The 25,540-nt window shown below is 35.6% G+C and overlaps 2 protein-coding genes across 2 annotated transcripts in view; one reads left to right on the top strand and one right to left on the bottom strand.

Moving 5' to 3' along the window:
* LOC126970827 (facilitated trehalose transporter Tret1-2 homolog) overlaps positions 1–18,376 on the bottom strand; it is a 73,710-nt gene extending 55,334 nt beyond the window's left edge. The window contains exon 1 of the mRNA XM_050816965.1: positions 18,215–18,376. Within this exon, the coding sequence (XP_050672922.1) occupies positions 18,215–18,249 (35 nt within the window). The 5' untranslated portion in view covers positions 18,250–18,376. The remainder of the gene's footprint in view (positions 1–18,214) is intronic.
* LOC126970780 (neurobeachin) overlaps positions 1–25,540 on the top strand; it is a 421,762-nt gene that overhangs the window by 377,775 nt on the left and 18,447 nt on the right. Inside the window, exons 41-43 of the mRNA XM_050816853.1 lie at positions 4,907–5,022; positions 21,727–21,839; positions 23,067–23,207. Of these exons, the coding sequence (XP_050672810.1) occupies positions 4,907–5,022; positions 21,727–21,839; positions 23,067–23,207 (370 nt within the window). The remainder of the gene's footprint in view (positions 1–4,906; positions 5,023–21,726; positions 21,840–23,066; positions 23,208–25,540) is intronic.

Genomic DNA, 25,540 nt, shown 5'->3' with positions numbered 1-25,540 from the left:
AATCCTGAACGACACTTCATTGTAATGGGAAGGGCGTACCAATTACCATCAGCTGAACGTCAAGCCTGTCTCGTACCATATTTTTCATAAAAAAACATGTTATTTTTTTTTGTTTTTAATTAAATATATGGATGTTTTTTTCTACATGACCTAGTTTCATAAATTTTCATCTGTAATTATTACAACAATTCTCACATTATTAGTATTACCGGACTATTTAAAAATATAAACAGCTAAAGTTGCAGCGATAAGAAACGAATAATTTTGATTTTATTTTCAAATTCCTGTCAAATGTCAGATGCGTAACGATTAAGGGATATACTTATTGGATATATTCGTATTGTCTGCTCTATGCACTGACCTTTACTATATTCTAAAATTGTGTACTTTAATACGTTGATTCTTGAAGTATAAATAACACAGAAAATGAACGAAATTAATTCAAAAGGCAAAAATACTTCGGAGTATTGACGTTCCTTCGCAGCTATTTGTATAATCAAAATATCAGTCAAAATTAGTTCTCTGGACGCTCGCGAGTGGCGCTTCAAATAGGCACAAAAAAAAAATCTGTCAAACATATGCAACAGCCTGTCCGGTTGTATTTATGCAGGTCAGTGGCTCTATGTCATTTGTTATATACGTATTATCTTTGGCGTGATGGTCACGCTAGTTCAGTGCTTTTCCCCGTACCAAACGTACCCCACATGCCTGAGTTTTCACTTTGAAAAATAAAGTCGAAACGAGAACGATTTATTTTTTCAAGTCACTTAAAAGACAAGCTATCACTAGAGTCGTCATCAAGATTTGTCGGTGTGGGGTTGTTTTGTGGAACTGCCTCATCCATACATACGGTTTTTTTTTAACTATTGAATACTATTGATTTTTGGCAACTAATAATTGTTATTTCATGGTATCAAGTATTATATAATGCGGTATGTTCAGTGCTATTCCCACGCACGTTGAGTTGAGCAGCCGGATTTGATTTTCGCTCTCCAGAAGCAGTTGCTCGTGTTCCACAACCACATCCGCATCGCTGGTGTCACAGTACAAGTAATTGAACAGTAGCGTAACTCAGCGGTCTCCTTGAAGTTTATACCTGCAGCATATGCAGCATAATTAGTTCGGACAGCGATCAGTCTCGGCGGCGTATGGCGTGGCATTCAATAGTTTTGTCTTCCCAAGATTACTTAGCGCCCGTGTATATGTGCGTTCGTAAGTTAAAGTACTGTTCTATTACCTACTGTATTGTGCTCGTGTCTTGCTCCTTGACCCCCGGGAAACTTACTGACTAGATTTCGCCGTTTAATAATTTTTTGTCAATGCAATATTGGAACATGTAAAGAAAATCAATTTGAATACATTTTCCTCGTATTGTTGTACCCGGCCGACGTCACGAGGCGTGCCGCTGTCACGCCTGGCGTCACTCGCGGGCTGTTAACGAACATAAATATTTTGATAAATATTGTATGGCCAAGGCCGAAGGTCTGTTCCGTATTCTGTACACTAGTCATGTCTGGTCCGCAGCACAATCCTGAAGACATAGCCTATATTCATTCTCTTCGCTCGCCATTCTTGATTCACCCAGTTTTCATCAATGGCAATACTAAATACCGCATTAACCTTAGTTACAAAAGATGAAGAAAAAAGTGTCTGTCAAAACAGAAATAGATATCTACATATAGATTTCTGATTGCGACGAAAACGAACTTTGCTTTTGACTGCGAAAATCTTTTTCTTAAAAATATTTGCAATTATGTAGGACTTCAAACCGAAATAATTCCAATACAGTGGACTATATAGACAAGCTCCTCAGACATTCCTTCATATATATGATGCAAAAAACGAAATAAGAATCTTAAGTTTAAATCTAAGTCTGAAATAAATTAAAGATTTTTTTTCAATTTAATTTAGTATGATAAAATAGTTAAAGTAACATTAAAATTATGTAAAAATAATTAAAGCAATGGTACTTTATCCATAACAAGGCCTAAACAGAACGCGAATATACCAAGGAGTTGCACATAAATACGTTAGAATTATAAAAACAAACCAAATAATGACACTGCATATAAAGTTAGAAATTGAAGGAAAAGAAATAAAATTAATAGAGAAGTGCGCCAAGGAGCTTTAGTGGGTAGTAGTAGTAAATTGTAATGGGCCGAATATTGACTAACCCCCTTATTCATAATAGTCTGCTAACTTAAAGCATTGCTAATTCTCACTCTGTCTTCTTCTATTGACCTAAGTCAGAATGAGAAAAAACACTCCTAAGCGGCTGTTTAAAGTTAGCAGACCATTATGAATAAGGGCGTAAATATATATAGAAAAACTATTCCGTCTATTATTCGCTGACGGCATTATATTAAATGCCTCGATGCCTACATCACTGAATAATAACTTTTGAGTTTATTATGTCTGAATAAAGGTTTATATACCTACATACTAACTGTTCGGAAATATGTCTTCATTAGTTTCCGGTCGCAGTTTTAACCCTTCTCACACACGTGCACGACGGTGTAACGAAAATTTTAATCTTTTTTATTAGGTTTCTATATAATATTATTAATTTAACCGAAGTATTTGCCCTCGTGCCCTTTGCGCTAAAACAATGTAGAGACCTGGAACCTAAACAAAGTGAAGGCATTTCGTCCATTTTCCAAATCGCGAAAAAAATGGCAGGCAGTTGAGGCAGGCTCCTGTCGAAAATGGAGAATTGCGGAGGGATCCTAAATGTACTAAATGTAGGTTCTGTAGAGTTAAAACGGTTCTTCAAGCCGTGTGAGAAGATTTTAATATTTCAAAAATTCTTAAAAATAGGAAAACGACGCCTTAGTTATGCGGAGACGGGGCTGGTGGCGAATCGTGATCGCGTTTTTGTTTCTTGCTAATAGCCTTAACACATGGACGGACTTGGTCTGGCCGAACTATCGAACGCGGTCCGGTACTGGACCATATTTGATGGTATGTCGCATTGTCCATCGCACAAAACTATTATTATTACTGTCCGGACCGAACCGTGTACCACGCCGGACCAATTGGTGCGAGGCGCCCACCAAGGCAATTGGTGACCTAGACCAACACTAGCGGTCGTAATAAACACATGGGCGGATTTGGTACGGCTGACCATCGGATGCGGTCCGGTACCGGACCATAATCTATGGTATGTCGCAGTTTAGGATATAAGCGTGCAAAGACCTCACACTAACAATATCCAGTTGTCACGGGCTGTAGGTGCTTATACGGTATGTACCAGTGCAAGCGATCTGGCGCCGGCGTCGATACCAAGGCTGATTAATACGATAGAGAGAGACAACAGTGTTGTTGCTATTTCGAGTAAGTAATTAATAATTCATAAGATCAATAATCTTTGTGAAAACCTTCAACATTCTATTTAATTTAAATAGCCCGTGCAATAAACTTAAATATTTATTGTAACACCGTACTGCAATGAAACGGCGTGTGTTACATATTGTTGCAATTCTACGACTATATGACCACTATGTTTTTTTAATATAGAGGTATATATACGAAGTTTAATTGGATTATGCTATACAAGTGCTGACCCAGAAATCTTTGTTTTGCCAAAAAATTTAATTATGACCGGCTGATTTTTGCCCGAACCAATACACTAGCGGGAGGCTCCTTTGCCCTTCCGTTGCACAAGAAGCCGGCTAAATTATGGGTACCCATGTTGTTGCGGATGTCCATGGGCGGTTGACTCAATACTCCCCATCACGTGACGCCTCTGCCCGTTTGCCTCCTCTTATATAAAAAAATGTACTTTTAAAGTTTCGTTTAATAAACTTGACTATTCGAAAGGTAGCAGATAAGACCTGCGTGCTGGAGTGGCTATGATGTTGTATAAGCACTATAATGTAGTAAGCAAGTTAACACCAATACTTTACTTCATGTAACTATTTTACATACTAATCTTTAATCGTGTTCTACTAATTAACTAAGTAAATTATTAATTAACTAAATTATACTCATGTCTAATAACATTAAGCTCGTATTTATATAGTAAATAGGTCTATTTTGTAATGTTAACACACTGCTCCCGTGGCTCGTACTTACAATAACTCTACCATTTCCAAACCAGATAAAGTCTCTCCTAATTCACACTTTCTATCTCGACCTTACTATTGGTTACTACGTTTCTTTATAATTAAAAGTCAATTTAATTATAAAGAAATTCTGGTCATTATCTTTCTTAACACAACCTACTATTGTTACCTACCAGGCTACCATTGATATTATAAATCCTGTACATAATTTTACTTAAATATTTATTTTGCCTAGTTTGATAAATGCAAGCCTTAAAATGCCTCTATAGCAGTTCATTCAGTCAAAACCGACTATCAAACCGACATTCAGTCAAAGATGCCGGCTAGATTATGGGAACCACAACGGCGCCTATTTCTGCCGTGAAGCAGAAATGTGTAAGCATTATTGTGTTTCGGTCTGAAGGGCGCCGTAGGTGGTGAAATTACTGGGCAAATGAGACTTAAGATTTTATGTCTCAAGGTGACGAGCGCAGTTGTAGTGCCGCTCAGAATTTATGGGGTTTTTCAAGAATCCTGAGCGGCACCGCATTGTAATGGGCAGGGCGTATCAATTACGATCATCTGAACGTCCTGCTCGTCTCGTCCCTTATTTTCATAAAAATAAACAATAAAATTTTTGTTTTTTTGTATAATTAGTGTCAATTAAAAATTTGAATTAATGCAGAATGCAGCGCAATATCTTGATTCTATTTTCTGCAAATTTTTATAGAATTGTATCAAGCGGTAGCTGGCGGACTTGGTAAAAGTGGTTATTAATAATATTTATTATAATATAATAGTTGTTTAATTATTGATATACTATTCAATGAAATAACAGAGTGTTTGTTTGTTCGTGTGTACAGACGCGCGTCCATGATGTCGCCGCGACAGCTCATGCGGAACTCCAACATGACGCAGAAGTGGCAGCGGCGCGAGATCTCCAACTTCGAGTACCTCATGTTCCTCAACACCATCGCAGGTTAGTCCACACAGTCTTCGGCAACACTCCTGACATCACAGGAGACAGGAAAAACACACAAAAATGACAATTTGTACTACATAAAAAAAATGCACTTCAGAACTATTAAGATTATTTTACATTTAAAAGTTTATCTCTCAGAAAAATCAACTTTCATTCATAATTTCAACGAATCTTACACCATCTTCATTACCGGCACAATCATCACCAATTTCTAAAACTGACACAATAGGCTTATTATAAGTGCTGAACGCCGCTAAAAAGTTTTCAATAAAAAAAAGAGAAGTGACATTCACAACTTCAAAAGAAGGCAAAAACATAAATTGCGTTCTGATTATTATCGTCTGCAAAAAGTAATGCCTCTTTTGTGGGAATGGGTGTCCTCATTTATAATAAAATATCAATTTGCCTGCAAGTATTGCCCTTAAATAAATTTAAATTAATAATCTTGAACATTTTAATTAAAAAGGCTTTTACACTGTAAATTAATACCTGAATGACCTGAGGCTGCTTAGCGAAACACAATAAATACATACTGTAACTACAATAATATTCTTAGTAATTAGAGATTTCAATTTGCTTACAATTTTTGACATGTACAAGTGTATGTAAATACCCAAGTGGTGAATAAATATCATTGTCACACTCTATGCAACTATAATAAACAATTGAACAGTACTGAACTTTTTAATAACAGTAAAGACTGCTTTATAAGGAGTGTCAATAAAAATCTAAAGGAAGGTATAAATTAAAAGTAATTCACAAACACATACACACACGCACTCACACTAAAGCACACGCACAAATACCACGTCTTATTATAAATATTGTTAATCCATTATTAAAAGTAAGGTCTACAGTAGTATTATTGTAAACTAAGTTCTGTGCATTTTGTGATGTATTAAATAAGTTTCAGGAACACTTTTTTAAGATAGGTAGGCTTAACGCTCGCCTGGCGTTCCGTATCATTCATTTATTGTTTTGTAAATTAAGTGCTAAATACAAACGTAAAAAAGAAAAAAAGTAACCTGTTCTGACACTTCACAGCGGTCACAAACTTTTAGTCGTTCGTTAAGAGGACCCTTCCCTGTCTTGTCTATCGTCAACGCGAACATGGTCAAAGAGCATGTTGTTTCATCCATCGCATACCTACCGCCTGTTGATGATAAGTAAGATAAAGCGACAACATTGAACGAAAAAATTGTGTGCAGAAATCCCGAAACTTCTTCCAGGAAATACGTGTTTTTGAGTAATCGTTACAAATTGAAATAAATGTTTTAACATATAGAATCTTCATTTCAAAAGCAAGGAATCGCAATGTGTACTGTACTTTTACAATTTTCTGAGTACAATATGAACATTCAAATTTCAGATAAAATTTGTGCAAAAAAGCAGATATCGGGAGGGTTATAGTAAATTTTTATCTTCCGAGTTCCAATGCACGGTATACCTATTAATACCTATTTTTTTTTAATTGTTATAACCTGGGCCAGGGCGCTCGGCCGATGTGAATGACATAATATTAAACACACAGTTCAGTTGAGTCACGCTGCACGCACCATGCAGTCGGTCGTACATACGCGAGGCGCATGTTAGCTGTCGTGCCATCATAATATTATGTGCCTTGTGCGGCGACTGATTGCTGTCGATTATCCAATTACAATGAAAATACTTTGTACAATATAATATTAATTTAAAAAAATAATTATGTACAATCGACAAAATTGATGCATGACCCACTTTGCTGATCGTCAGTCAGACGAATTTTTTCGAAGCAGTTCAGGCCATTTTCGACCCCCTATAACTGCGTTGAGGATTAAATTAGAACCCTTAATTTTCAGTAAGCAAGCAGACATTGTACAAACACGGTATGTTTCAAATATTCAATTTGAACCAGTAGCTTAAAAACTTTTACTAGTCAAAGTTTCCTAATTTGGTCACTCACTGACTGACTCACTGACCGATCGTCGAAACTCTAACAGCCGTTCTCAATATACTATCTACAGATAGTGATAAATTACTACCTTCTACTGTCAGTAACTAGCTGTCAATTATCCGAAGCTGTCCCAATATACTTGATAAGTCATTCCTTTCGCCTTATATTGGGACGCGTGAATTGCAAACTTCTATCACTGGTAAACTATACGTCCTCCCATTGACAGGCAGCGTGTACGGATAAGGTGAGTTACCGTCGATAAGTTTATTGGGACAGAAAAGTCAATGAGAGTTAAGATTTTTATCTCAAGTAGGCCACAACCGGAGATAGACTGAATATTGGGAACGGCCGTAAAGCATATGGAAGCATTTCAAATAAAATTTTGAATAGAAATAGTGTATAAATCAAGGAGAAATTAGTATATTTTGCAATTTCGGTGCAGTTTTCTAGATACACCAACTGCAAAAATAACTTCGTAGAGATTACAAGTCTAGGCGGCTTTATGTCAACTTTGGAAGTTTTAAGGCGCAGAAACTCTCAGGTTGTGAATACAATAGACGCATAAGAAGCATTTAGCGTCCTGATTTGTGAAAATTTTAACATCTACTGAACCGAAAATTGAAATTCACATCTATGAGCTATAACTATACTAATAGTAGGTTTAGTTTGCCATAGCAATCTTTCTCGAAATGATTCATAAAAATGTTAGGAACAGGAGCCGGGACTGGAATAGGACATGAGATAATCTTCTATTCCAAACTTGCTTATTATTTTAAAAACCCTTTATCTACGCAGACGAAGTCGCAGGCATCAGCCAGTATATAATAAAATTGAAGAAATGATAACAGTTAGAACTTCGCTTGAACGTATATTTCCTATCTACTTGTTTATTTTGACTGTTGGAAAATTACATTACGGTGAGTCACGTAATTTTGTGCAGGAGTTTTTTCAAACAATATTTAAAATACTGTAAAACCAAGTGCTCGCAGCTATTTCCGTTATAAGATCAGCCTAGCTATCCAACGGGGCATAGCTGCCCCTATTCTGGGTATACTTCACCGTAATTATACTTTAAATTTGAATGTATTCATAGTATTGTAAATATACTTAGTTATAAGTAGACACCGGATTATATGCTAAAAGAAAAAGGGTAATACAAAATATGCAGGTAAAATAACTAAAATATGCACGAAAATCCATAAAATGGGTCAAAATATGCATACAATTAAACAGGAAAAAAAATTAATATTTTTATTTTATTTTATAAAGGCTTGTACTGACAATCGTATTTGTGATAGAAACTATTACAAGATGTACCTACTTAGGTAACGATGAAATTTAAGATTTACCTATAAATATGTACTACTAAGTACTGTTCTAAATGTTCTGTAGACAAATTGTGTCTATGATATTATCTCTTGTGTATTGTGTATTGTGTCTATGGTATCTAGTGAAATTACGGCGCAAATGAGACTTAACGTCTTATCCCTCAAGGTGACCAGTGCAATTACAGAATTTTTGCGTTTTTTATATTTTTCATTCTCATCAAAAAACATTCTCTAGGAAACTTTTTTGAAAAACTAAATCGCTAAAGTTAAAATGATTATTTCCCAGAGTTCCTAAAACAATCCATTAGTTAATTTATTGCTGGGCGACGGCCTTCCCCTTTTTCTTCCACAATATTTTGTCGGCTGTTTATCGGTTCCAGAGTAGTAGTTTGAAGGAGTCAAAGGCAATTATACTATCGATCCACCTGGTAGTAGGTCTGCCTCTTTTTCGATTCATGTCCCTCGGATACCCTGATGTGATCATATTACTAGATCTTCTTGTTGTCCTGCCCAGTCCATTATAAACATTTAATTCATAACTCGCCTCAACGTATAAACGATTGTATTATCGTCTATTAATCTTGCATGAGCTTTATATTTTTTTATGTTGTAACATAAAAATGAACAAAGGAACTGGCATTATAGTAATATGTTTTATGCAACAGAAAAATATCCTTTCCTTGTAACAATATTTATGGCAAAACTAAGTACAGACAGACAAACAGCGGAAACTGTTGTTTTATATTGTGTAGTCAAGAGTTTCGTAACTTTTATGTTTAACTTGGTACAAACATCAAAATGTTGTTAAGAAAATTCAATAAATTAACTTTTAATTACCTTGTTTTAAAAGATATCTACGCTTGTTTCAAGTTGGTATTTTTTTCGTTAAAGTAGTAGTAAAGTACTAGCTTCTATCCGCGGTTAGTCTAGCGCTCCCTTGGCGTCTCTTAAAGATTTCGGGAATCTAGTACCATCATTGACGTACAATAATCAATTAGGCTCACAATCACGCTTAAAAATTGAAGCGAAACTCTGCCTACGCTTCTATGAGGCAGAGTTTTCGCTCTGTTGTGTTTCGACCGCGTTTTGAATACATCGCTACGCTATGACAAAGTGTTCAGTGAAAAACTGTCGAAATAACAGCATAACTGTGTAACATACGTGTGTACATCTTTAATCATTTTGCAAAATTACTCGTATTACATTTCAATTGCAAAAAAAAACACAATGTTCTTACATAGTGTTCGCATCCGTCTTGCGTGAAACGTGTTACTACTTCTAATGAGCGTATACAATATGGGAATGTTTTAATTTTATCCGCATAAGTTAATCTATGCGTATGTACAACGCCGCTCGGACATTTTTAACGGCCTTTTAATAGGCAATTGGGACTTGGGACTTGGACTCTTGTTGTTTCTTGTACGTACGTAGTTTAGGCGTGAAAGAGTGACAAACAAATAATACTTAGATACGCATTTATAATATGAGTTAGGATTACGATATGAAAGTACATGTAAAAATACCAGTGTAACGGAACTTTATATTGCTATTGACAGGTAGGTTGGTTCGATTTTCTTTTACAGGTTATTAGGCGTGAGATGCGAAAACTCGATATTGGTAAATGCTATATTTGCCGGATATACGTTACTATGGGCACAATATAGTAATAGAACAGATCTTTCACTTCATACTAGAGCGCCGAAATCGACGCACGCACACATACACACGATTTACACGGCCGCTAGGCGATCTTGGGAAGACATAACTATTGAGTGCTACGCCGTACGGTGCTGAGACTGGTCGCTGCCTGAGTTAAAAAACCTGAACCGCGCCAACGGCGTCGTCAATCTTTTTGTATGTACCAACCCTAGCGAGACGGAGCCAGGCGTAGGTATAAATTTAATGGAGACCGCTGAGTTACGCTACTGTTTATATATTGTGATATTAGTATATGCTGCATTTGCCAGATATACGTTACTATAGGTTGGACCCGTGGACTCTCACGGTATTACTAGTCCACAAATTTAAGTAAGTGATCCGACGGTGAGCTAAGGTCGCCTCGGTCGGTCGGAATATAGAAGTCGCAGTGGGCTGATCTCATTGGTCGCAGAACAGACAATCGCTTGTAGTTGTTTTTGAGTGGAGACCACTGGGGGTCGAATTCTTTGGCTTACATTGGATGAGGCTTATGTCCGGCAGTGGACTAATACAGGTTAATGATGATGATAAAATTATGAAGCAAAGTGAGGGCGGGCGTGTAAAAGAATTGCTTGTTAATGGCCAGTTAACTTTGGCAAACCTATAAAAGTGAATAATTACGCTGCGCGCGCACACTGACACCTGAAGTCGACACCCTGATGTTAGTTGGTCAAATAGACCATGATTCTTCAGAATAATTTATGTTGTTCTTTATTTACAAACGTAAATTAACACAAGGAATAAAAAGTTTTAAAGATGTATGATTTGTTGCGCCTAAGAAGTATAACTATATATTTTTATAAGCCAGGCGCCTTGTAGAACCTGGGATCCACTGTCACTGGTGCAACATCACGCAGCCTGTGATAACGTCTCGTCGTTTCGCGACATCAAGTACATTAGCGCCGACCGGTGGCCCAGCTTGCACCTTGAAACTCACGGCGAATAGCTTTACAGTGTTCGTGCGCAAGTAAGAGCTGTATATTACTGCGGATTTCGATGTAGCGCAGGCAACATTAAATGGAATAGCAGTCCATCCCTGAGTAATTATATAATTCATTGCCATCATCATTGTGAATACCTAACAGAACACTGTCATTGACCTCACACGGACACACGCGTCGTGCGTCAGTGCGTGTGTGCAGCGGGCGCGAGACGCGGCTTGTTATTCACTCCATTGTGCACCGATGAGCTGCTCATAAGTGAACAATACCGCCTGCCTGCTTCCCGATACACATGAGTCGAATAGTCGAGGATGAGTCCTCCAGTTTTAGCTCAAATAACTCCTAGTTGCATCGTTCGAGGTTCACGTTAAACTTCATGAAGGCTGAGCTTTGTATGTTTAGATGATTATATTCTTATATATATCTAGCACCTCCTTCGTCGCGGTGATATATTCTCAATTCAAAATATTGATTTTTTAATACATTTTTGAAACTTAATTTAATAATAAATACAATGATGAAGAAACGAATTCAACCGATCAAATAACAAAAAAAATTAGATGGTATCAGTATGTCTGATCATACAGAGATAGCCGAAATAGAAAGTGACGTCATAATATCTTAGTTTTGTCATAGCTCTTACTTTTCGTTTGGTAGATAGGGATGGAAGACCGCTACTGGAACGGCCTTACAAATAAACTTGGAATAAAGTTATGCCTGAGACTATGTTATGTTAAACCAAGAACATGCAAAATGTTCACTATATCGTTCACAACACTAAATGCTAAACGCGAGAAACGTCATACGTATTACAAACAAATCGATCAGCACATTGTTTAATGGCACCGACTTAAAACCTATCAATAGACAGCACATACAAACTGTAGCACTTTATTGATATTGAAGGTATTAATTAGGGTTGCAGAAGAGGTGTATAAAATTAAATCTTTTTTAAGTTTTATTATTCTTTTTTAGATTTTCAAGTCGCTTTTTTAAACGTACTTTGTTTTTGTAAAATACTATATCAGTGTCAGTGATTAGCGATGTGAATGGCATAACTTTGTCTTGCAATATGTGCTATTATAGAAAATTAATAATTTGATTTTTACTTTTATTTTCTTGAGCTGTCACCTAGTGTGCATGAGATGCGTGTGATGGAAAATATTGTGCATTGAGAGGTTTGAAGGCTTTTGTTGAAAAAACAGCGCATATTCGATTTGGAAAATTAGTTAATGTGCATGACGATTTGAGATTATAATATTTTAATTACCTGGTCGTTATGGGCAACAGTAATTTAGATAATTAATTCATTGTGATGACAATCATAACACAAAAACATAAAAACAAGTAGGTTGACTGCTTATCAGACCGATGGCAATGGAATCGCAATATGAGTGAGCACGTTCCGCGATGACAGCTGACGTCATCGCTCAAGCGCCACGCTATCTTTCGGTATAACACTTTTAGTTATGACGGGAGGCTGGGCAGTGGAATTGTGACATGATTAGCACGACAGACTAGTGAATGAAGAGCCATATACGCGGGGCCGGCCAGTTTTTAGACTATGGAGCAGTCTGCAGTGCGCTGTTGACTGGGATGCGGGTGGGTCGCGAGTAACAGCGACATCGGCCACGCGGCAACACACAGCGCGCGAGAGACAGACGATGTCGCGGTTGATCGCTCCCGCCGATCGCGCCCCTGTCCTAGTTAAATACATTAGCTCCGTACTTACCTTGCTAATTCCAACGTATCTTATAATTAAATACTTTTTAATGTATCTGTATATGACGTTTATATGCTAGGGACCTTGAATGATAAAGAAATACTTCGGATGCCGCAAATGTTCATACCAAAACAAACGTTTGTTCTAAGAAAAAGAGAATGAGACATGGAATTGGTCAAAGTTGCAAACGTTCCACTTGGCGATCTCGGCGCTGTTTTAGGCACCTTGGTAATAATCCCGTCTAAAGAGCATTATTACTATTGATTTAGCAAACATTCAGTAAATAAGACAATGGACGATAGGTAATTGTCATAGCCATTCTATCTACCACCGTCTTCTAGAAATTCAAAATCAAATACTAACTTACATTTCAAATAGGTTTGAAATCACTTATTGAACTTCAAAATCTACCATTCGAACATATAACTGTTCAGAGCCTCAGAGTTGAGAAGAACGGGAGCAAAAAACTCATCTGACCTCATTTTTTTAATTAAAATTTCGTTACAATAAAATCTTTACTAAAATCGCCCGAGGGTGGTTGCTCTATTCCCATGGTATCGCATCTTTAAGAAAGTCATTTATGTTATAGCAACCTTTTTTACCACGTAAAAATCCTATTCAAAATGGACTGACTCAGACCTGAGAGGAAAGGATTTCATAAAAAAAATATCATTACATTATCAAGAATATATTGAAATGTAACAGTCAAATTTTTCTCTTAATGATTCTCTAGGACTCACTAGGATATAATTATTAATAAATAAACTACGATTAATTTAGTCAGTATTATAGATTGATGTTTTGGTGTTGTGTTGTGATACCGGTAATGAAACTTCAAACCGTACTGACACAACAGGACGAGCGAGGGTGTGAAAGGGGAACGGGAGGGGCTTCACGTTCCATCGCGGTCCAGAGATAATATGTCGTACACAACATATCAAGAATATATTGAGATGTAACATTTAAATTGTATAATAAACGGACATAGTTCCTGAAATTCATGTGAGCTGGGCTACTAAGTCATGATGTCATTTAAAGAGTGATAATAGGGCTGCCATTTTTTGTCAGTCTGTTAATATGAATCACGTGACCAGTTTTGTGTTCTTAACTTAATTTCGACATGATTGTGGCTTGGAGCGTTTTTCTGGAATTACCTCCATTATCGTAAGGTTCAATCCCAGTTTATATGACAGCAGTTAGTGTGGCACTGCTGGCGCCCGCGGAATGTGTCATCGCCACTGAAACACACCCACACATGACATTATCTGTCAATCAACTACAATGTCAATGCTGTCGCGCCCGATAGTCGGGATCTAGATCAATGTCCGCATAATATGTAGTTCGTACGAAAGATTTCTACTAGCGTAAAGATTATAGAGTATATAATGCGCGCCCAATAATAGGCCAGTTTCATCTATCAAAATTATATTATTGAAGTTTGTTATTTAGAGAGTTTTTTCTTTAAGAAATACGAATTCAATACTAATTTGTTCTAAAAAACATTAGAATTCTTTATATTTTCAAAATTAAAATCATAGTTTTATTTTCTGTATGTCACGTGACCGAAAACGCCGACCACCATTTTGTGACGTCACTATAGGAGAAACAATATATTTTTAGAAACACACCAACGATACGGACTATGAAAGGTCAGTTTTATATTTTTAAAAATCAATAACTGGACATTTGGAGGCTTTCTACCTTTTTACCAGTGGGAGGCTCCTTTGCACAGGATGCCGGCTAGATTATGGGTACTGAAGCAGTAAGGTGTAAACATTACTGTGTTTCGGTCTGAAGGGCGCCGTAGCTAGTGAAATTACTGGGCAATTACGGCTCCCTTTTTGGCGCGACTATGGATCGTTTAAATTTAAAATATTTTTTTAAGCCTAAAGTGGAATTTTTTTGAGGAATAAAAAATACCAGTTGGCTATTGAATCTTGAATCTGACGATAATTTTTTAATTTATTTTAAAATTTTGAAGAATAGCCTATTGTCAATGCGTGCGTTAACTAGTAGTTGAATGCTCCAAATACTTAGCTTTTTGGTTGCATCATATTTGCTGTTATAAATAAGGTTTAAGTAAAATTTAACGTTAACGGCAACGCTGACTATAACATAAACTGCGGAATGTGTTGCAACTTGCACCATCGTATTCCTTGGCATAGTTAAAGTTACATATTAAAATATCAAGTCAATATCTATCATAATGTTCATGATAAAAAAAAACTCTTGCGGATGGAATTTTGGAAAATCCGTTCTTAGCTGACCTCTACTCGGTGAAAAGAATATTCCTACCAAATTTCAAGTCTTTAGCTTTAGTGGTTCCAGAGATATCGTGATGAGTGACTATATACGTGGAAATCTCTTATATATATAGATTGAACATGGGAAATGGATATTCTTGATTCAGACCACAAACTTTCAAGGATTGGCCTTAAGATTTGAATGGTCAGGGCGAATGCGAGACGGATCGGAAATTAAAGATTTGCGGGCTAACTCGACATGCAAAATGTTCATTAAGTAGTTGCTGCAGATCTGAAGAATTGCTATTATCATTGCTGCATTGATCTCTTGATATCGATCAAGTTATTTGTCCATGTTGCCCATGAAGTAAAATTTTAAAAATTTAAGCTGTGCATCTCCGAGAGGTTGCAGTGATCCAATACGAAGGTAAATCTGTCCTTATATCTACAATATCAAAAGCATAACCCGTATTACTGATTTATAAACACTTGTTTTATAATTAGCATACACAATACATAGGAATAAGTATAGTAGGTATGATATTCTTCTACTGTATTGTGTGTAAGTATGTAAATAAATAAATACCTTGAATGTCGGATTAAATCCTCGTTCTTAGATGTCTGCCCCAAATGAGGTAATTTGGAAACAAACATTATATTTTTGAGTGTTTTCTAGAAAATGGCAGCACAATTCTTGCGTTTCTCCGCAGAATACTCGCAAACAACGTCCATCGGCACAATGCGAAAGCTAGTATGCAAGCAGTACTACAGTACAGTATAAGTACTGCAATCGTATCGAAACGCTGCTCGATTCAAATCAGTACTTCATAAATTTCTTCTTGTGCGTCGAAAATTATCTATAAATTGTTGATCTCTGAGGTTTTACTGGACGATTTCGTATTGCCAGCCGATCCGTTTTACGGGCTGCTACGCTTTGCTCTTGTGATTCATAGCACGACGTCGATCCACACTAACGCGGTTCTTTTCTTCAGTCCTTTCATTCGCAATGTTTCGAATCCTAGTTGCATTACGTCTTTGTCAGGAATAATTTGATCGTCTTAGTCGTGACATTGTTAATGAAAATATCGGCACAATAAACTAACTCGCACACTCGAAACAAACACACCAACCAGTCAACTTGAATAACATGACGTGCACTGTCAGTTGTATTTTATTACTCATGCAGCGTGAAACTAACAAAAAACTTCATTGAATTCTTTCTATTCTTTCTATTCTCGAGATGTCATGAAAATGTCAATCCATACAAAATGTATCAGAAAATAAATCCTTTTATAATAATATTTTTTCGTGATTTTTTCGATATTTTATTACTTATTATCCTATTCCGGACTAAGAGAAGTCCAAAAAAACAAACACCAGAAAAATTGGTCTAGACGTTATTGAGTTATAAATGGTGTAACTAACACGACTTTGTTTTATATATACAGATAGATGTTATTCTATTTAGCTATTTAACCGTCGAAGATGACGTAATCTAAATGTTGTCAAATGGTGCAACACATTTTTTGCTTAGCCGGTACTTTAACATAATATTTCTTATTGCCAAAGTTAGTTCACCCATCCCTAAGGAGTTAATGCCGAGCGTGGCTGACTCTTTACGACTTGTCAATCAAAATCGGTTACAGTAACAATGAATTGATTGCAATTTTCAAACATAAATACTACCACGAAAAACATTTTTTACTGCTCCTACGTGCATAGTAACTTCGAGTATAAAATAGTATATATATAGAATAGAAACTATTCAGCGCAAAGTTTTAAAATTTCTACATTATAAGTGTAAAAACTTTAAAAATCACTACTATCATCACATCTTACCTCTCCATGAAATAAGGAGGATTGCTGATATAACTACTCTAGTTAAAATTGCTCAATCTACAATTGATTCCCCTTATCTCCTTTTTCTCGTAAACCTCAAAGTTCCTGGATAAGGATAAATAGACAACCAATTACCCTACAAATTAGTCATAACTCATCTAACTATAGAAATAACTCATTCTTTATACGATCTGCAAGTAATTTTAACAATTTAATTGACTTTACTGACTCGATTTTTTTTACTCTAAGCCTAACACTATTAAATCATTACTTTCAAAATATTGGTTTAGTAATTTATAATATAATAAATTTAATGTAAGTTTGAATTAACTATAATTCTGACCAAATGTTCTGACTACTGCCCTTAATTTATGTTCTTTAGTAGTTTAGAGTAAGAAACCCAATTTATTTAATTAATCAAGTGTTTCCTTTAATTGATTTAGCTAGTATTATAGAATTCTTTAAGAAAATAGTGTGTATTTTACTGCTAAGTTACTGTATATAACAATAATTGCTATTGTTAATACATATAAGAGAAAACTGTATTGGTGTAAACTGTAACATTATATTAACACGTTAACACCAGAAACAAACATAAACTTGCTATGCCTACTACTGCGTTAAGTCGAGCTAGTGAGTCTTTTTCGGGCGATGCATATGCTTTTAAACATGATTCCAGAAAATATAAAAATAAATGTGTTACGCAGTTCAATAGAATTGTTAAAAAACGTTATATGTAAAATTTTATTAATTATTATAACATAAATGATTTTTTAATGACACCACAGATTAGGAATAGAGAACTGCCCTCAGGCTATATACTACATGAAATTTTAATGTATCGACATTTTATTAAAAAATAAAAGAAGCCCGCTGAGTTTTTTGAATCCGTTTTCCTCAAGTCTGAGGTATAATATTTCGTATGGGTGGTAGTTTTTAACGTTCCTTAAGTGACTTCAAATGCTATTTTGATTTTAAAACATTTGAATTTGATATACTTTGATGTATGTGATAGATAGTCCTAATAGTTCTACCACTAAACGTCACTCAATAGTACTTTCCTCATTTAAATAGAATAACGCTTCAGTTACAATTATATTTCATTCTGTAGGTGTATAATTCTTGTATATTTAATTAAAATGCAGAAAATATCACTATCGACAAACGGGCCATATCATCGAAACAAAGACAATTCAAATATGGTTAGTTTCATTTGCTACTGAAATGGGCTATATCTAAGTGTTCATAATATTATAATATTTAATAATATGTCATTATGTTAGTTATCAGTAATTGCTCTCGGTTCTCCGCACTTACTCGTTAGTTAGCTGGAAATATCTTGTTTACACTATTTGGTGTAATTACGTGTATATATGTAATGCTCGTAAATTTACTACTTATATATAAACATCAGTAATTAAGAGCTTCTTTAATAGCAGGTATTTATTTATTACATGACAATAGAATATTATTTATTCACTCACCGCTTTATAAGCACCATTATGAGGGGACCTCTCATATCGACAGCACCCGGCACTCAATATTCGACAATACACAACACGATTAAAATTTTAAGAAGCACTTTCACACTTAAACCGTTCGCGAATACAACTGTCTAAAGTATCGCGACACCCGACGTAATATTGCCACGAGCGGAGAACGGGCAACGGAGTGAGTACAATCGCGTGCCAATACCGCGGGCACTAACAATTACCACAGAATAATGTTTTTTTCGGAATTACTTCACGACGAACACTCACTCTGGTAGGGTTTCTAGCCTATTAAATAACTGGTCTTTTTCTAATTAAGAAGGCTCACATACCGAATCAATATGCTTTTCAATATTAAAGTTACGTTCACTTTTTATCCCGTTTTTCCAGGTAACATCTTTCGCTCCACTTATTTACTTTAACTTCGTAACTTCGCCAAAAATTTCCTTGGTGCAAAGCATTAATGCTCAGTACAATATTTATACATAGTTAACGCATCGCCGAGAGGTTAACCATTCAATATGAGATCGTGTATTCATTCTTTATTCAAGTTCAAGTTCTTTATTCAAGTTTTGATTTGGCTCGAATGAACCTCGCTCGGTGGAACAATAAGTTGATCTCGGTACGTTCTAATGATGATCTATTGCGATTTTTCATAAGTGGGTGTCACTGCTCTCCCCTGGTGCGCTGAGATTCTCTGTAATGGAACAAAGTTGAGATTTGTGCTTAATAGCGGTCACAATGCATTAGAAATTTAATAGTGTAATCTCATGCATTCGCTGACATGTCCTACGAGTTCGGGTGTGTCTCTTTATCGCTGTTCATCTTCGGCAGAGCCCAGGCCGGTAATCTTTATCAAAGTTACAATTCTTTTGGGTGCTCGTCTACGATTGTTTCTACTGTAACAAGGACTTCTTATTCGCATAAAAGAAACTCATTGTTATACGGTTAACGGTAACGTTGGAATAAGAATTCATTTCAAAATTTAAATGACGCGAATGAAAAACAATGGAGAATGGATATAGATCATGAATGAAGTAAGTACAGTCGGCCTTTGGCCTAATGTTTAATATAAAGTTAAAGAATGTTTAATAATAATAAATAAATATACATATTAAAGAGAAGAGTTGTTTTTTATTATTATGCGATACCACGTGTGAAAGAAGGCCTCATCCGTTACAGTACCTACAATTGTTTCGGGATGCGTTTCTTTTTCTTCAATCGACTTCTTGTAGATAAATAATAATCATAATGACACACTCTTACACAAATTATCTTGCCCCAAACTAGGCATAGCCTGTATGTACTATGGGTACAAGACAACGATATATTTAATACAATATACTTACTTAAACATACATAAATACAAATAAACATCGATGACTCGGAAACAAACATTCATATTCATCATGTAAATGTTTGCACCTACCGGGATTGGAACCCGGGACCTCTAGCTCAGTAGGCAGGGTCACTAGCCACTGGGGTCGTCAGAAATATCGTTATTGCCACCAAATCAAACTAAATAGAATGATAACAGTGCTATCTCTAACAATTCGCAATTGCGTGCGGAACTGTTTCACCTTCCAACACTCTGTACAAATTTCACCAACTTTCCGACATTGACCGTAATCCCCACCGAGACCCAACCGGAGAACAATGTCGGCTATGGCACTGCCATGTCGTCACTCATCCGCTCCAATATCACTAACAATATAAACACGGCTAAACCACTGATCGTTGCGACATGAAACTACCACCATTCGATGCGAAATTTATCCTAGATGGTTTATGGCTACTTATTTTTTTTATTGTATTTGTAGTAAGATGAATAAAATTTAATTTATTTCCTTTTTAAATTCGCCCAGCGAATAAAGTAAAGTAAAGTATGCATTTATTCATGAAAACACAAAACATATATACAAAGTAAAATTAACAAAAAAAAATACGGCGTCATGAAAAGGCCATCCACTCAGTATTTTTGGAAAAGATTTCTAACACTGATTTTCAGTAGGTACCTACCAAGTCGACCTGTTGACAGTAGCTGTAGAAAACACGGTTCCTTTTGTTATAGGTCTTAAAAGTGGCCATCCAAAAATAGTAGAAAAAGAAAAGAAACTAAAAGATTGAATTGTAAAGCGAGTTTAAAATATTTTTGTTTTAATTTTACTAAATAGGACATATTTTGATTTTTTATTTTATTTATTCATGCTGTTTATTTTTGATTTTATGCCTCTGAACACTTTTTTTTTTTTTTTTTTTTTTTTTATTAGGAAAAGCAAACAACTACAACTTACAAAGTAGATACATAAAGAAATAACAATTAAGTCTAATAAAATTGTAGTCAGATACGCTATCCACATCTTACTATGAAAAACTTAGAGGTATTCAATGTTAGGTACAAAAATAAATGTTTATACAATACTAATTGAAACTAAAGAGAAATACACAATGTTCTTAATATTATGGCTAGTTGGAGTAAATTAAATTTATAGAAATCAAACAATTAATAAACACAAAAAGGAAAACAAAAGAAATAATTATCTACACAAATCTACACTAAATTATGACTATATATACAATGATATTAAACTAAAGTACTTATGATGATCAGTAGGTATTTAAAAGAATGTATGTAAATAAATCAAATATTATCCAGTATTTTTTTTTTAATTTGGCACTTGAACTGGCTCTCGGATAAATGGAAAATGTCAACACTAATGAATTCTTTGTTGTAATTGTCAACTAATTGATGCAGAGGTGATCTTATTCCTGCATTAGTACGAAATTTACCAGTTGCAAAAAGTTTACGATTACACAGTCCTCGGATATGGGCTGTTCTAGGAATAACATAATTTAATTTGTTGGTCAATTCTGTACAATCAAATTTGCTATGTATAATGCCGTGCAGAAACATACATTGAAGAAGTTTGCGCCTTGATTGAAGGGATAGTAGTTTATACTTATCTATCAAATCTGCGTACGACATATTGTAATTGTCATAGCATCTGTAACTCATGGATCTTAAGAATTTACGTTGGACATTTTCTATCATTTCGTAATACTTTTTATAAAAAGGGTGCCAAATAGGAACGGCATATTCCAATTGGGAACGTACAAGGGATTTATATAAATGTAAAAAAGTATCTACTTATACTTATATTATCTATATATACTTTTGTTTCTCTAACAGAAAAGATTTCAGTATGTTTTTAAAGGAGAACAAACTTTTTTGATTTTTAATAGGTGGCGGCAAATCATTCCAGCATTTGGAGGCGCTGTATTTAAAGCTATATATATATATATATATTTACAAAATGTAAATGTTGAACTGTAAATGTCGATATCTCGTCGCTTTCGAATCGACATGATTAACTTTAATTTTTCATTTAAATTGTATTTTATTTTTAGCCACAGTAATATGTTGTAGATAATTACAGTAACCTACTTATATAATAATATTTCCGCATCGTTTAATTGGCTTTTAATGGTTGTTGTGTAATGAACAGGACGGACGTACAACGACCTCAACCAATACCCCGTGTTCCCGTGGGTGCTCACCAACTACGAGAGCGAAGAGCTGGACCTGAGCCAGCCCTCCAACTACAGGGACCTCTCCAAGGTACATGCCAGAGATGTGATTATGTCGGCTTTAATTAAGCCTAAATATACCTTTTTTTTTAAGGAAAATGAGGACAAACGAGTGTAGGGGTCATCTGATGTTAAATGATCACCACCGCCCACATTCTCTTGCAACACAAGAGGAATCACAGGAGCGTTGCCGGCCTTTTTTTTGAAGGTGCCCATGTCGTATCGTCCCAGAAACACCGCACATAGAAGCTCATTCCACAGCTTTGTAGTACGTGGAAGAAAGCTCCTTGTCAACCGCACTGTGGAGTGTTTCGTCCCTCAACATTAACAAGGGACATTTTGTGTTTTTGCTGTCTGTCCGTCAGTCTGTCAAGACGCTTTATCTCGGCAACGCGTTTACGTATCGAGTTGAAATTAAAACGACATATTCAAGTCTACTGTCTCTTGAAGCTGTGAAATAATAAAACTTTGTGCCGCAAAAAATGTATATTTCGACACTCTCAAGGGAATCAAATTTTATAGTGTAGTTTTCGCTCACCTAGAGCTATGAAATGTGGCAACTAATGCGGTCTTATAAGTAACAATAACTTAAAGGTAACAAGTATTAGCAAAAGTTTGAAATCTATATATTTATAATTACATTATAAAAATATTTTTATATATTTATTTATATTTTTAATGATGTATAATGTTAGACTTATTCCGAAGAATGAAAAATAACTTTTTCCCTATTTTGTAACAACTCCACATGTGTACCGAGGTAATAGAGAAATACAATGAAACCTTCTCTAGTAGTGTCAGAAAATATCTGAACGTCCATTCGTCTAAAAAAGGCAGTGAAGTAGTGAAGAAAGAAATTCTAATAAATCCTGTCCGAAAGCAAAATGTCGAAATGAATGTCGAACATCTCCAAGCATGTGGCGTATTTCAAATGATGACTCAGCATTATTTAATAGATAATTTAAAAATTAATAAGTTGATAAAATAATAACAACTGTTAAAACGGTACGCAGGTCACAGCAGAAGTCTATATACTGATGAGAACTTTTTACTATTGAAATATATATATATTCCGAAAGTGACGAGCATAATGAGCGTTGTTACGCTCTAACTTAGAATTCTTTAGCGAAGGATTCTAACTTAGAATCATTCCCTAATTATTCTAAACAAAATACTTTGCTCGACGTAATTCCGCTTCGGTTGCTATTCGTCTCTCGCGGAGTGAGTGAGAGTGAGTTAGTGTGAGTTTGTTTCGCAGCCCATCGGCGCGCTCAACCCGAGCCGGCGCGCCTACTTCGAGGAGCGGTATGCCCAGTGGGAGCACGAGTCCACGCCGCCCTTCCACTACGGCACGCACTACTCCACCGCCGCCTTCGTTCTCAACTGGCTGCTACGAATCGTGAGTGACACTTTACAGTAGGGGTGCTCAAGCTTGAACTGCTGGCGATCTACCTAAAAATTATTAGACTACGATCGATCGACTCTGAGAGGCTTCAAGTATGTGTGATGAAGGATTGTCGTCTAGATAGTGTCACGATGATATAGATATTAGTTTTGCGCACTATAATATGCATTTTTTTGGTCAAGGTAAGTGTAGGTCTGCTCTAAAATGTCAATGAAAAATCTCATAATTATTGAAAATTGCAAGTTTATTGGTTCGTACAAAACAAACGCGTTTTAGTGTCTAAAGATTAGAACTTAACTAAAGAGTGACTTTGGATGTTGAATCTGTGTCACACTGCATGTCCTGACCATACTTTTCATAAGATGGTTCGTAATTACCGATTTAAGTTACCTTAAACAAAATCTGTGAGTAGTTCTATATCGATTTTTTTTTCTCGAGACCGACTCAAAAAGCACTCGCGATGGAAGGTTTGAGAGCTCTATATATGCTCGTCAGAGGACGCATTAACATATTTATTACTCTGAAACTTTTGACTACTCATCTGATATTTTGAAATTAGACGAGACAATATTTACTGTGTGCCCTCTCATTGGCGTTGTTAGTAAGAACTTCTTAATGAATTATATCCCCCCGCGCTGTACCGGGGACGACACATATTATGTCTTTTTTTATATATTTTTTTCAATAAATTATTTTATTGAATTGATAGTTACTTTGCGGATTATCTAAATTAGTTATCTGAAGTGTTATTCCGCAAAATCTTGTTTGAGAACTAACTCTCTGAACTCAGAAATTCTGTTCGGTGTGTCAACATATCCTGAGGATGCCTCATGTAGAAGCGATTCTTCGCTGAAGGACGCGTTACCCCTAACTCTAAGTCGTGCGGTTGGACTTTTAGCATTTTTGTATAGGCAAATCTTAACGGAATTAACAATTAAGAACTCATTACATTTAGATATTACAACTATATAAATTCATTTGATGCATTTATTACCGTATCATGCTCTGCGGCGTGACATGGTAAACAGCGCCGCACAGCATGACTCACAACTCTACTATTTGCTTGCATTACTTAACTGCCAACAAAAAGAATTATCTGCGATGTTCACTCGGCTCTATCACATGGCTGTGTCTAGTTTTTTATACGGGACTAGTAGGTAATAATAAAAGTTAAAATGGCATTGATGTATGAAAGACGGACAACTGTTTATTAGAAACGTATAATATATAATAATAATATAATATTGACACACTTTTTACACAAATTATCTTGCCCCAAATTAAGCATATAAGTGTTATGGGTTACAAGACAATGATATATTTAATACAATTTACTTACTTAAACATATAGTAGGTAGGTAACATAAATACAAAAGACATAAATAAACTTATGAAAGAGACAAACAATAATACTACATAATAAAACATTTATACTACATAATATATAATATAAAATGGTCCCATTTCAGTATGTTTGCTGGTTTTTAAAACCAATCCGTTGTTTGTCCGCGATGGACTCCTAAACTAATGAACGGGTTTTAATGGGGATTACTTCATGGAGTGCAGTTTAGTCTAACTTGAGAGATGAGATTCGATTTGGCACTCATAATTATTTTTATTTCCAATATTAGATTTGAATGGACATATTTTCTATGAGAGAATTTAGTGCACAATTTTAAACGCACGGTTTGACAGTTCCGCTATGAAACAATTTCTATTGGCAAATTCCTATAAAACAGCATTTTTCTTTATCATATACAGAACAACGTCTGTCGGGTCAGCTAGTGTTATTATATACTAGTCAAAACAAAATAAGGGCCACTTGATTTTTTTGGCCTCGCTAGCGATAATTTATTTTTTATGCATTCTCAAGTAGCTGATACTTTATTGTGGTGTTACCTTATTTGTTTACACACATTTTTTGAGCATTCCACCTGCATAATTGTTTAAAGTGGGTAGTTTTAGATAATTTATTGTAACCACTTGATTCTACCCGATTTTAAGACGGATTTCAACTCAGTCAAATTGACGATTCTCTCAGAAACACTGTCAGTTTGGTTTGACTAGTGGCTGAATTAACATTTAAAAAAAAGTTATGCCGAGAATTCGAAGTCATATGGACTTGCCAACCGTAACTAGGGCCGTAACATTGCTTCAAGAAGGCCATTCGCAGCGTTCTGTGGCGTTGCAGCTGGGTTTTTCCCGGCGAGCGATCCAGAATGCTTGGAATCGTTTTCAAGAGACTGGGAGACTAACCAGGAGACGGAGATCTGGCAGAGTGCGAGCAACTACAGCACAGGAGGACCGCTACGTGTGCTTGACTGCGC

Source organism: Leptidea sinapis, chromosome 22 (assembly GCF_905404315.1).
Source record: "Leptidea sinapis chromosome 22, ilLepSina1.1, whole genome shotgun sequence".
NCBI lineage: Eukaryota > Metazoa > Arthropoda > Insecta > Lepidoptera > Pieridae > Leptidea > Leptidea sinapis.
The sequence above is the reverse complement of the archived record's forward strand: the minus strand, read 5'-3'. Positions and strand labels throughout refer to the sequence as shown.